The 12,444-nt window shown below is 36.6% G+C and overlaps 1 protein-coding gene across 2 annotated transcripts in view; it reads right to left on the reverse strand.

Moving 5' to 3' along the window:
* Window positions 1-12,444, reverse strand: part of LOC120139789 — a 28,491-nt gene that overhangs the window by 10,072 nt on the left and 5,975 nt on the right. For both annotated transcript variants that reach the window (XM_039154923.1, XM_039154922.1), the window contains exons 8-14: window positions 10,647-10,820; window positions 10,209-10,411; window positions 9,974-10,117; window positions 9,808-9,896; window positions 9,238-9,385; window positions 8,831-8,883; window positions 1,237-1,289 (exon numbers count right to left, since the gene is read on the reverse strand). In XM_039154923.1, coding sequence (XP_039010854.1) covers window positions 1,237-1,289; window positions 8,831-8,883; window positions 9,238-9,385; window positions 9,808-9,896; window positions 9,974-10,117; window positions 10,209-10,411; window positions 10,647-10,820 — 864 coding nt within the window. The remainder of the gene's footprint in view (window positions 1-1,236; window positions 1,290-8,830; window positions 8,884-9,237; window positions 9,386-9,807; window positions 9,897-9,973; window positions 10,118-10,208; window positions 10,412-10,646; window positions 10,821-12,444) is intronic.

The following is a 12,444-nucleotide window of genomic DNA, read 5'->3' on the forward strand; positions in this document are numbered from 1 at the left end:
TCGGTTCGGTTAATATGTTTGAAAAAAAGTTCGGTTCGGTTAACGGTTAAAGAAAAAAAAAATTCGGTTAATTCGGTTAAGGATAGTTCGGTTTGGTCGGCCACTGTTTTAACCAAATGAACACCCCTACTTGGTTGTGTAGGTTGAATGTCTTTTAGGGTAAAGGTTTTGTTTTGTGGGGAAGGTTGTAATTAAGATGGTTTATACCCAAGATGTACTTCATGTTTTAGTAATAAAATTTGGACACTATTTTCCTCCTTCCAATGATCATTAAGATACCTATGTAGCTTGACGATTAAGAAGGGGGTTTTTAACGATGCCTTTTTCCTATAAAAAAGAATAACTACAACACAAAAGTATGTTGCAAAATGCAAGAAGTAACCATGAAACAAAATTCTTTCGGCAATTCAATTAACAAGCAAGTTCTCAAGTTAGGAATAAAAAGGGATAATAATAACAACAACAATAATAATGGCATAAGAAGACCAGGTTTTTTCATCATATAGACATTCAGACCAACAACGAAAACAAAGAGACACGGAAGTTCTTATTACTAGGCCAAGGACAGTAGGATTATTAGCAAGATATAAAGATATAAGATTTACGCAGAAAAAGTTCCCCTGCTGTAAGGATGCCAGTTAAACATGAAAGATCTATACAGAAAAATACTTCAAAATTAGAAAAAAGTAAAATTAGATATCACAAAGATAAAAGGAAACAAGAAAGAAGTCTGAATGTATGCCACTCAACTCTCCCAGAGAATTGTGGATTTTAGATTTAGTATTAAGGAGGCTATGAATAACTCAAACAGTCTCAATAATACAAAGGTTCTTCCCTCAAAGTGAGTCCTTTATCTCATTTTTCCTCTTCCCATTTGTTGTTCGGAAAATAAGAATTCACTATATTTTTATCTATATAGCTAGTACTAATATTAGCACGTAACTGATATGAAGTATGCATGTAGGTTCACATGTATGCATGTACTTATGCATGTCAGTCTGTAGATAAAAAAATTGCAGAAAACATGAATTTATGTACATTTGTATTTTTTTGAATATTTCATTGCAAATTCCAATCACGCTTTCTTGAGAAATATGCAGCTCAAAATTTTAGCACGTCACATATCACATCTCTATATATCTTCTTAATAGATCACATCATCTCAATGCATCAAAAAATGGGAAATGTGATGAAAAAATAAATCTAATGCAAGGTAGTTATCTTCTCAATTCTTACAGTTTTTGACCACTCTGGGATCAGCCTTAGCACTCGATCGCATAAATTTGATCCTGCCACATCAGTACAAAGAGATTGCATAAATCCAGGATTGTCGTCCAAAGAAACTAATGAAACTTGCAAAGAAACAGATAGCTCAAAGTTTGAATTCTTGATGCTTAATCAACAATGAGGAAAAGATGACAAAACAAGGAAGCGAGTAGAAAGAAAAAGGAGGGAAGTTTGGAACATCCCTGTACATTCAGAATCCAAATACATACACACACATATCAAATGGAAAAGAATGCTTTCTCAATATTTAAAACAATAAAAGATATCAGTCAGAATACTAAAGAAATACAAAATGATATATAATAGACCGACATCCATACAATACTAGATGGATAGAGGATTGTGCCTTTATTGCTAATGAAGGGATCGACTAATGGAGAAAACAAGGGCTACAAGGGGTGGTACTAAAAGTTGACTTTCGGAGAGCCTACGATTCTGTTGAATGGCCTATTCTACTCAGAGCAATGAAGGAGATGGGATTTGGTATGAAATGGTGCTCATGGATCTCACAGTGTCTTTCCTCAGCTTCTATTTCGGTTCTTGTAAATGGCTCCCCCTCGGATGAGTTTTCTATGGCTAAAGGGCTTAGACAAGGATGTAGTCTCTCGCCGCTTTTATTTAATATAGTAGGGGAGCTGCTGCATTTGATGCTTTCTAAAGCAGTGGATAAAGGTCTGTTCCAAGGTTTTGTTATTCTGAAAATTCGTTTCGGCTATCACATCTTCAGTTTGCTGACGATCTCATCATTTTTTGTCAAGCTTCACTTACCCAGATTAAAAACGTTAAAAGAATTTTGAGGATTTTCAGTATAATGGCGGGGTTGCATTTAAATTTAGCGAAGAGTAAACTTTTTGGGATTAACGTTGATGAGGAAATCCTATCTGATTGGGCGTTGGAAGTGGGCTGTTCAGTTGATCGTTTTCCAACAGAATATTTAGGACTCCCCATCGGTGCTAGGAAGAATTCGGAAGCTTTATGGGAGCCAGTCGTTAAAAAATTTAATTCTAAACTAGCCGGGTGAAAAGCTTCTTCTCTTTCTTTGGCTGGTAGGACAGTCCTATTGAAGTCTGTGTTATCTTCCCTGCCCATATTCTTCTTATCTTTTTTTAAAATGCCTTGCAAAGTAGGCAAGTTAAATTCTTTAATGGCTAAATTTTTATGGGGTGACAGCGAGGATAAGAGGAAGATTCACTTGATTAATTGGAGTTCAGTTTGCAAACCTATTAGCAGTGGTGGCCTTGGAGTTCTTGATTTGAATCTTACGAATCGAGCACTATTGGGGAAATGGGTGTGGAAGTTCGCAAATGAAAAGAATTTCGTATGGAAAAGAATGATATGTAGCAAGCACAAGATCAGTTGCAACTCGATGTCTATCAGCAAGATTATTTCACCTAGATCTTCTTGGATTTTGAGAAGTATTGGCAACAAATTTTGGAAGAATGATTCGGTGGGTTTATGTCTTAGATCAAATTCGAAGCTGCAAGTTGGTAATGGAAAGTCTATTTTATTTTGGATTGATCCATGGATGGAAGAGGTTCCTCTAAAAAATCTTTTCCCTAGAATCTATGCATTATCTCCTAACAAATGGGGCAAGGTTGCTGAATTTGGCAGTCATGAATCAAATTGTTGGGTGTGGAATATTTGCACTAGGAGGAATTTGTCTGACTGAGAGTTGGATCAATGGATGGATTTGATGTTGAAATTGAAGGATATAAAATTTTCAGATTCTGTAGAGGATAGTCTCTCGTGGTCAGCTAGTGAGGATGGATTATTTTCGGTCAAATCTTGCAAGAATGCGCTCGGGTTGGAAGTTGGGAACAAGGATCTGTGGTCAAAGGGGGTGTGGTTGGGGCTGTCCCCACCAAGGGTTGAAGCCTTTCTTTGGCAGTTAGCCCATCAGAAAGTGGCAGTAAAAGTGGAGTTGGTTAACAGAGGAATGTCCTTAGGGGAAGCTATCCTTTGCCCATTTTGTAAGAAGCATGGGGAATCAGTGCAGCATTTGCTTATTACGTGTAATGTAGTTTGGGAATTATGGAAAAAGGTAATAAGCTTTTGGGATTTATCTGTAGTTTTACCTAAGGACCCTCCTTCTTTACTTATCCCGTGGGGGAATTTGAGGGTGAATTCATTGATTTGGAAGTTTATCCCGGGAGTCATTTTTTGGTCTATTTGGAAAGCAATGAATGAGATTGTGTTTGAAGGATTATCTCCTGATAGGATTTCTCTGTTTTTCATTGTAAGATTTAGGCTATCTAAGTGGTTTAAAGCCAAGTATCCTAAAATTCCTATACAGGAGGATTTGCTCATTGGGGATCCTTCACTTGCAGATGGAATTTCGGTTTCTGAATTAAAGGATTGCTCTGTGCTTTGCTGGCTACCCCTGTTGATTTTTTGAAGATGAACGTCGATGGAGCTGTAAGGTTAAGTGACTCGGTTGGTGGTATTGGAGGTATCCTTAGGGATTGGAATAGTTGCACTCTGTTGACTTTTTCAGGGAATATCGGTCAAGGTTCCCCACCAGTTGCTGAGTTAAAGGCTATTAAAAGAGGCATTGAAATCTTTTTGGCATCACGATGGTTTTCTGTCTCTAAGCTGATTGTTGAGAGTGATTGCAAGTCAGCAGTGGAGTGGGTTCACTTTCCGGAGTTGGCGCCTGTTTTCTTATTGCCTCTAGTTAAAGAAATTCTATCACTCTTCTCTGAAAGGTGTTGTTAATTAGGTTGATTCCAAGGGCTTGTAATGGGGAGGCAGATAGTTTAGCAAAGATGGGGATTGGTTGATTGTAAGACTATAGATACTTGTTATTTTCCTTCCCAGTCAGTAGGTTTCTCAAGTAGGTGGCGTTATTAAGTTTTATGTCAGGAATTCTGGTGTAATTGTTAAGTTTTATGTAATTTTGGTTCAGCAATAAAACTAGGCACTCTTTTCCTCCCTCCAATAGTGGATCCTTTCTGTTGGGAAAGGGCTATCTATGAGGGAGGTTTTTAATGAGACATTCTATTCCTATAAAAAAAATACTAGATGGATAGATACTGCATACATCACTGATTTCAGAACTTAAAAGACAATGAGAGCAGTCTATAGAACACATCCAAAGCACTTTGTTTCAGCAAATATAAATTGGGAAGAAAAATAACCTAAGGAAGTTGTAGGAATTGTAGAGATATGATTTGTTATGATTTGATATCATTCCTTTAGTTAAGGGATTTTGTACATATATTTATACAATCCCTTATTTTAAGGGATCACATCCTAGGATTAGTATCTTTCCTTCCTTAAGTGTTTCCTACTTTAGAGAGATAATTTGTATATAAAGATGTAATATGTCCTATTGAAAATAATATGAAAATACAGAGAATTACTCTAATTTCTACATGGTATCAAATTAGGTTACAGTTTCTTTCCAACCTAGACGATGTCCACAACTTCTTCTCCTACTCCGGAAATCACTTCGAATCCAGAAAATTTTTCTGGTTCTGCTGCTCAATTAGAAGGTAATCTGGTCATAAAAGAACCAGAAGGTAAACCTCATGCTACAGTTTTTTTCTCCTCCCAGTTGACCCCTAATTGGATCCTCGATTCTGGTGCCACGGATCATATGATTGGTAATTTGTTTTGCAATTATTTTCCAAACTTTGGTAAAGCCGTCAAAACGACTGATGATTCCTTGTGCAAAATAGAAGGACATGGCACTATTATTCTCAATGACCAGATTGTACTTAAAAATGTCCTCTTCGTACCAAATCTGGCTTGCAATCTCGTTTCCGTTAGTAAACTTTCCACTAACTTGCACTGCTCTGCAATTTTTAATGATATTGATTGCACTTTGCAGGCACTGAACTCGAAGAAGATTATTGGTAAGGTCAGCTTGCAGAATGGTCTCTATATTCTTCTTGCCTCTACTAAAACCGAAATCTCGAAATCTTTTACTGCTTTAGAAAAAGTTGATAATATTATGTTATGACAAATCGTTTAGGCCATCATAGTTTCCATTATCTTGCAAAAGTTTTTCCTGCTCTATTCATTCATAAAAGGCCAAATTCTTTTTCTTGCAAAGTTTGCTCTCTTGCCAAACATACTAAATCAACTTATTCTCCTTCTACATATAAGCCTTCTCACCCTTTTGCTTTGACCCACAGTGATATTTAGGGCCCTTCTCGGGTAAAGAATGTTGATAATTGTAAGTGGTTTATCACTTTCATTGATGATCACAGTAAGATAACTTGGACTTATTTGCTAAAAGATAAATTTGAAACTGCTGGGGTTTTTACCCAATTTTATAATATGGTTCTCACTCATTTTGGGTCTAAAATTCAGCTCTTTAAATTTGATAATAGCAGAGAATTTTTTGCTAAGTCTTTGAGTGCGTTTTTAGGGAAAAGGGCATAGTTTAGGTTAGTTCTTGTGCTGACACCCCACAACAAAACGGTATTACCGAAAGAAAAAATAGACACCTCCTTGAAGTTACTCGTTCTCTTCTATTTACCACTAATGTTCAAAAATATTTGTGGGGGAAGCCTTATTAACTGCCACATATTTAATCAATCGAATGCCTAGTAAGGTTTTACAATTTCAAACACCTCAATCTATATTTTTGCAATACTTTCCCCATTTTAAACCTATCTCCTCCATTCTTCCACTTAAAATATTTGGTTGTACTGTTTTTATCCAAAACATTGCTCCTAATAAGTTCAAGTTAGATCATAAATCATTAAAGTGTTTACTGGTTGGGTATTCTTCACTTAAGAAGGGTTATAAATGCTATCATCCTCCTTCTAAACGATTTTTTACCACTATGGATATAACATTTTATGAACAAGATCCCTATTTCACTCAGGTTGAAATTCAGGGGGAGACATGAAAGGATTTTCAGCCACATCAGGTATCTCCTCCTACTCTTCATTCTCAACCTTCAGAATTGTCACCAATTTTGTCTTTACCTACAGATTTGTCACCTGTACCTACTCCCATTAATTCATCTGTAGTACCTATCACTACTTCACCCACACCTACTCCCATTCAAAATCTTTCACAAACATCACCAATCAAACAACTTCGTGTCTATTCAAGGAAAAGAAAACATATTCCTAAGGTTGTTTTGCAATCTGATGCTTGTCGAGAATTGGATTTGGGTCCAACTGCCGAAATAGAAGAAGAAATCAGTAAGTCCACTTCCCCTACTCTAGATGACTTCCCTATTGCTATTAGAAAAGGGGTTAGACAGTGCACCAAGCATCCTATTGAAAATTTTGCTGCTTATAATTCATTGATGCCGTCTTTTCAAGCATTTACATCAAACTTGGATAAAGAACAGGTTCCAAAAGCATAGCTGAAGCTCTAAAGGATTCAAAATGGAGAAGGGATGTTGAAGAGGAAATTTGTGCACTAGAGAAAAATGCTACTTGGACCATTACGGACCTTCCTCAAGGAAAAAAGGTTGTTGGTTTTAAATGGATCTTTGCTGTAAAGTATAACTCCAATGGTAGTATTAAACGATACAAAGCTAGACTAGTGGCTAAAGGCTTTACGCAAACATATGGGATAGATTTCACAGAAACTTTTGCACCTGTGGCGAAACTGAATACTGTTCAAGTACTCCTAAGTTTGGCTGTAAATTGAGATTGGAAATTACACCAACTTGATGTAAAAAACGTTTTTCTTAATGGCAAGCTAGAAGAAGTCTATATGAAGTTGCCACCTGGCTTAAAGTCTGTTGAAGGAAGTAACAAGGATTGCAAGCTCAACAAGTCTCTACACGCATTAAAACAATCACCCAGAGCTTGGTTCGAAAGGTTCACTAACGTCATTATGAAAAACGGCTACAAGCAGTCCCTCGCCGATCATACTCTTTTCATCAAGGTAACTTCTACAAATAAGAAAGCTATCCTTATTGTGTACGTGGACGACATAATTCTTGCCGGAGATGATGAAGAAGAGATTTGCAATTTGAAGAAGTTGTTAAATGAGGAATTCGAAACCAAGGACTTAGGAAAGCTAAGGTATTTCCTAGGATTGGAGGTGGCAAAGTTAAAAGGACTTGTAATCAACCAAAGAAAATATGTACTTGATTTACTCAAAGAAACTGGTTTTCTTGGTTGTAAGCCGATTGATACCCCAATAGAGGCAAGCTTGAAATTTAGCAAAGAAGATGGGTCCTTAGTAGACAAAGAGAAATTTCAAAGATTAGTTGGGAAACTAATTTATTTATCCTTGACAAGGCCAGATATAGCCTTTCCCGTAAATGTGATAAGTCAACACATGACTAATCCTACTGAAGAGTATATGGCAGCAGCAAATAGAATTCTCAAGTACTTGAAGAAAACTCCAGGACACGGCTTAATGTTTAAGAAGACACAAGACAGAACTGTTAAAATTTTTACAGACTCTAGTTGGGCCGGAGACCTTACTGAAAGGAGATCCACTAGTGGCTACTGCACATTTGTTTGGGGTAATCTTACAACTTGGAAAAGTAAGAAACAATCTGTCGTTTCAAGATGTAGTGTTGAAGCTGAATTCAGAGCACTAGCATTGGGAATATGCAAAGGAATTTGGCTACTTAAACTACTGAAAGAACTTAACACTAATCAAGAGGATCACTTTGAAGTCTAGTGTGATAATCAATCTGCTATTCAAATTGCCAAGAACCCAGTTCAACATGATCGGACAAAGCATGTTGAGATTGATAGGCATTTTATAGCTGATCAAATTGCCAAGACCTCCTACTTTGATGGAATTGAAAGCTATCCTCAAGGGCTTATCTTACTTTTACTCTATTCGACACAGGATCAAGGGTCGCCTAATTATTGAAAGTGACTGCAGGGTGGCTGTTGACTGGGTTAAGGATTCTATTTCATGTCCTGATGTTTTTGCTCACTTTGTTAAAGATATTATTGAGAAACTTAGAGTTTGTGATGGTGTTATTAGATGGGTTAAAGAGCAGCTAATCTAGAGGCAGATACCCTAGCTAAAACTGGAATTGGTTGATCATCATCTTGTTTTTAAGGGTTGTTACCTGTCGATCTCCTTAAAGGAGTTCAGGGTATTGTATTCTTATGTTCTAATCCTATTATTAATGAAATTCAAGGCAGTATTTTCCTCCTTCCGTTGATTAAGGAACTTTTTCCGTGTTCCATTAATCATGAAAGGAGTTTTTAATGAGGCCTACTTTTCCTATAAAAAAAAGTTAACAAAAAGACGATCACACTTTCATACATTCCTTCAGAAGAACAAGTTGCAGACATTCTTACTAAGGCTTTGCCAAAGCCTGTTTTCAATAAATTCCTATTCAAGCTGGGATTATACAATGTATATTCTCCAACTTGAGGGGGAGTGTAGGAATTATAGAGATATGATTTGTTATGATTTGATATCATTCCTTTAGTTAAGGGATTATGTACATATATTTATACAATTCCTTTCTTAAGTGTTTCCTACTTTAGAGAGATAATTTGTATATAAAGATGTAGTCTGTCCTATTGAAAATAATATGAAAATACAAAGAATTACTCTGATTTCTACAGAAGTGCAACAGTAAGAGGCTCACCTTTCCTTGTGCTTGCTCCAGCTTCTGCATCAGCTTGGCCCTGACTGAGGTTGCTGTAAGGATTGGTGGAGATAAATGTTAAATAAAAGCAAAAACTGTTTATTACGAAGTAGAACTTGCAGGTTATGAGAGACTCCAAAAGCTTGCATTCCAAACAAGCCTATGTTGCTCAGAATCTTCATTTTTCATCAAGTACCCATGTCCAATGCTCATGTCCGACACTTGGATATGGGGATATGACCTCCAAGGATCCACCAAATATATAGAAAAACTTAGAAAAATCTAGCTAAACCGTGTCACATATGTATCCGAGTCCAAGTAACATAGGTACAGGCAGACATTCATGAACAAAAGAATACTTTTCTTTATTCCTGATTAAAGTCAAGCTGAAGATTAAAGCAACATACGTAAGACTGTCGAGCATCATGCATATAATTTCAGGGTTCTGGTGGTGATGCTTGAGCACTCTACATAAGGCCTCACTAGCTACTGGTAGTACTTTTTCCTCTGATAAGAAGACAAGACGAACTAATGCAGGCAACACAAATGATGGGTCTGCAAAAAAAAATCAGTCATACAGCAAGTTCTTGATGTTAAAAAAAGAATAAAAGAGCTTTCATCAAGATATTGAAATAGGTGATTAGTCGCATAACCAAAACCACAAGACTCTACAACAGCTTAATCAAGTTCTAGAACATAATAGCATTACAAGTGATCAGTCTGCATAAATAAATAATTCAGTCATACAGCAAGTTCATTCAAACCATCAGTGTTCAAAAGAATAGAATAAAATAACATATATCTTATCTTGAAGTATGTCATTAATAACACAAGAAAAACCACTGCACAACTTTAAACAACTTATACCCAAACAAGTTGTAGAACATAAAAATAGCATTAGCAGATATGAAGTGATAAATTATCGAAGTCACACACAATTAAGTACACTTATATTACATAATAAGGTTAAAGCTAACCAATCAGTGGAAGCAAATTGGGTGTTTCCTCCTGGATTGCAGTTTCTTCGTATTCAAGACATACCAGTAAGTGATTTGCTATAACTTGCCTGCAATAAAAACAGGGAAAGGTCAATGAAAACTCAGGAAATCACAAAATTATAGCAAATAAATCAAAATCTCATACCAGGTTGAGTGATAAGCTTTATGGGATGAATCTTTTGATATATGAACCAGTTCGGATACAACATCAAAAGCATTCCTTCTCTGAATAGCATTGCCAGAGGCGAGCCGTTTAAGAACTTCTTCAAGGCAGTGACCATCATTACTTCTGGTGAACCATTAGTTATTGTCATGTTTAAACAGAGGCCATTAAATTATTGTTGCTGTCAAAAACTAGTGAATGAAAATTTATAGTTTACATGGAACAGTATTCTGCAATGAGCATAACAACGGCTCTAGCTGCAGTATCTCTCTCATCAAGAAGGTGAAGCAGCAATAGTACCACAGAGTCCATTTGATTGATGTCAGATATACTGCCTCCGGATGAATCATTTGTCTTAAAAATGATAACCTTGAATATGTGGACAGCCCCATCTATTACATCTTCATCAGTGCAATGAAGCTTGCCAAAATGCAGCAAGAACAGACACCAGTATGAGTATGTCAACATTGAGACAATCCCTAAAAAATTGTGATATATAAAATGACAACAATGCATCATAGATCCTTAAATCTAGAGAATCATGGATGGTAAGATTGAGTACAATCGTCAACTCATTTCCGTTGAAGTGTTAAAGACATACACATTGCAGTTCTTATTTAACTAAAGATCACTTCAAAAACTCAAGAATACTTACCTGTGATAAAAGAACATGTGATATCTGCTTTCCATAATCCAACAATATGCATTCAAATTTTTTCTCATCAAATCGCCCAAGCAGAAGGCATAAGCAATTTATGAAAAATTTTATGGTCTCTATACCACCATCCTTGTTCTCAGCATGCCCCTCGACATGGTTATTTGTATAGTACTAGCATTAGCAACATAACAGATCCATCAGATAAAAGAAGGCTTAATATTAAATCTAAAATCAATAACAAGACAGCATCATGATCCCACAGAAAAGTACCTGGTGATACATGTATGTTATCCCATTAATGCACTCATCCTACATGAGCTCTTACAAGAACCATCATGTTGTTTCTAGGAATTCTAGTGACACTAGGCATAAACTCATATATACAACTTCATAAAGCTACCAAGTAATATTTTTTACTATTACCGACTTCCAAATAGTTTCAGAAGTAAAATTCTAAACAGACAGGAAACTCAAATATGTGTGATACAGTGAAAGTATTGACAACTAACTAGAACTAAAAGATAAATAAGGAAGTTAGGCATAACTACTAATGATGCCATCCATCAAATAGGTCCGCCAAAAAACAATGTGCAAGCATCTATACACCCAAATCGAGGGGAAGGGTGAGAAGAACCATATGGGGAAAAATTATATGTATATAATACACTATGACAGCGTACTCAACAAGAAAAAGGGAATGCAAAACATCCTTAAAGATGAATTTGTGCATTAAAATGTTTAGAAGGTTTCTAGTTTCACCTTACAATACCATAAGTCATCAAGAAAAGAGCGTAAATTCAAGCGATTTACCGATTAATAGTTACAAGTTCTGTTGTGCATCGGTGTACCTAAATCTGTTCACAGTTGCATGCTCAATAAAATCATAGACTTCACAATCAGCATCCAAAGTGCCCTTGTTTTCTGATTTCTCATTGTAAATATCTTTTTCCCTGTTTTTCAATTGAACGGAAAGCAAGGAAGGATCTTCAAATGAACAGAAGATTGGCTGTCCCTTTTTCCCATATGTATGGGGTAAGGGGAGGTAAGATAGTAGGCTACCCCCAACACCAGGTTGAGAGCAGCTTCCGTAAGAGACCTCCGAATTATGAAATGCCCTCCGTGAGACTCGATCCCACGACCTCAAGGTTAAGAACCTTGTGCTCTACCAACTGAGCTGGATGGTCATTTCCTTCAATTGAACAGAAGTATATATTTGCATGCTTGACTCTTGCTCATGGCATATGGGGCTACTAGTGATTAAGCTTCAATCAATGGAAAAAACTACTGTGTTGCAGACAAAATGTCAGTAATTTATCACTATCATTATGCAAGGCAGTTTCTCCTCAGGATTCATGGGTATGGAGAGGTATTCAGAACAACTATGAGAAAAAGGACGCGATAGGGGAGTGTTTGAGGTCCCACTTGAAGATCCAAGTTGGGAATGGTAGGTCAATTGAGTATTGGAATGATGTTTGGGTTAATGAATATCCTCTAAAGAATCAATTTCCTAGGATTTTTGCTTTATCGACTAATAAAAGGGGGAAATTGGCTGAATTTGGTTGCTTTGTCAATAATGGTTGGGTTTGGGATATTCAGCTGAGGAGGAATCCATGTGACTGGGAATTGGATCAGTGGTTTAATTTAATGCTATTGATTGAGAATATAGCACTGAACGAATCAGTGGATGATTTTCTTGCATGGTTGGGGAAAGATGATGGTCTGTTGTCGGTGAAGTCATGCAGAATGACACTTTCAGGCAGTATGGGAGGTACTTCTCAGTGGAACAAGTGGGTGT

Source organism: Hibiscus syriacus, unplaced genomic scaffold, assembly GCF_006381635.1.
Source record: "Hibiscus syriacus cultivar Baekdansim isolate YM2019G1 unplaced genomic scaffold, ASM638163v2 tig00110773_pilon, whole genome shotgun sequence".
NCBI lineage: Eukaryota > Viridiplantae > Streptophyta > Magnoliopsida > Malvales > Malvaceae > Hibiscus > Hibiscus syriacus.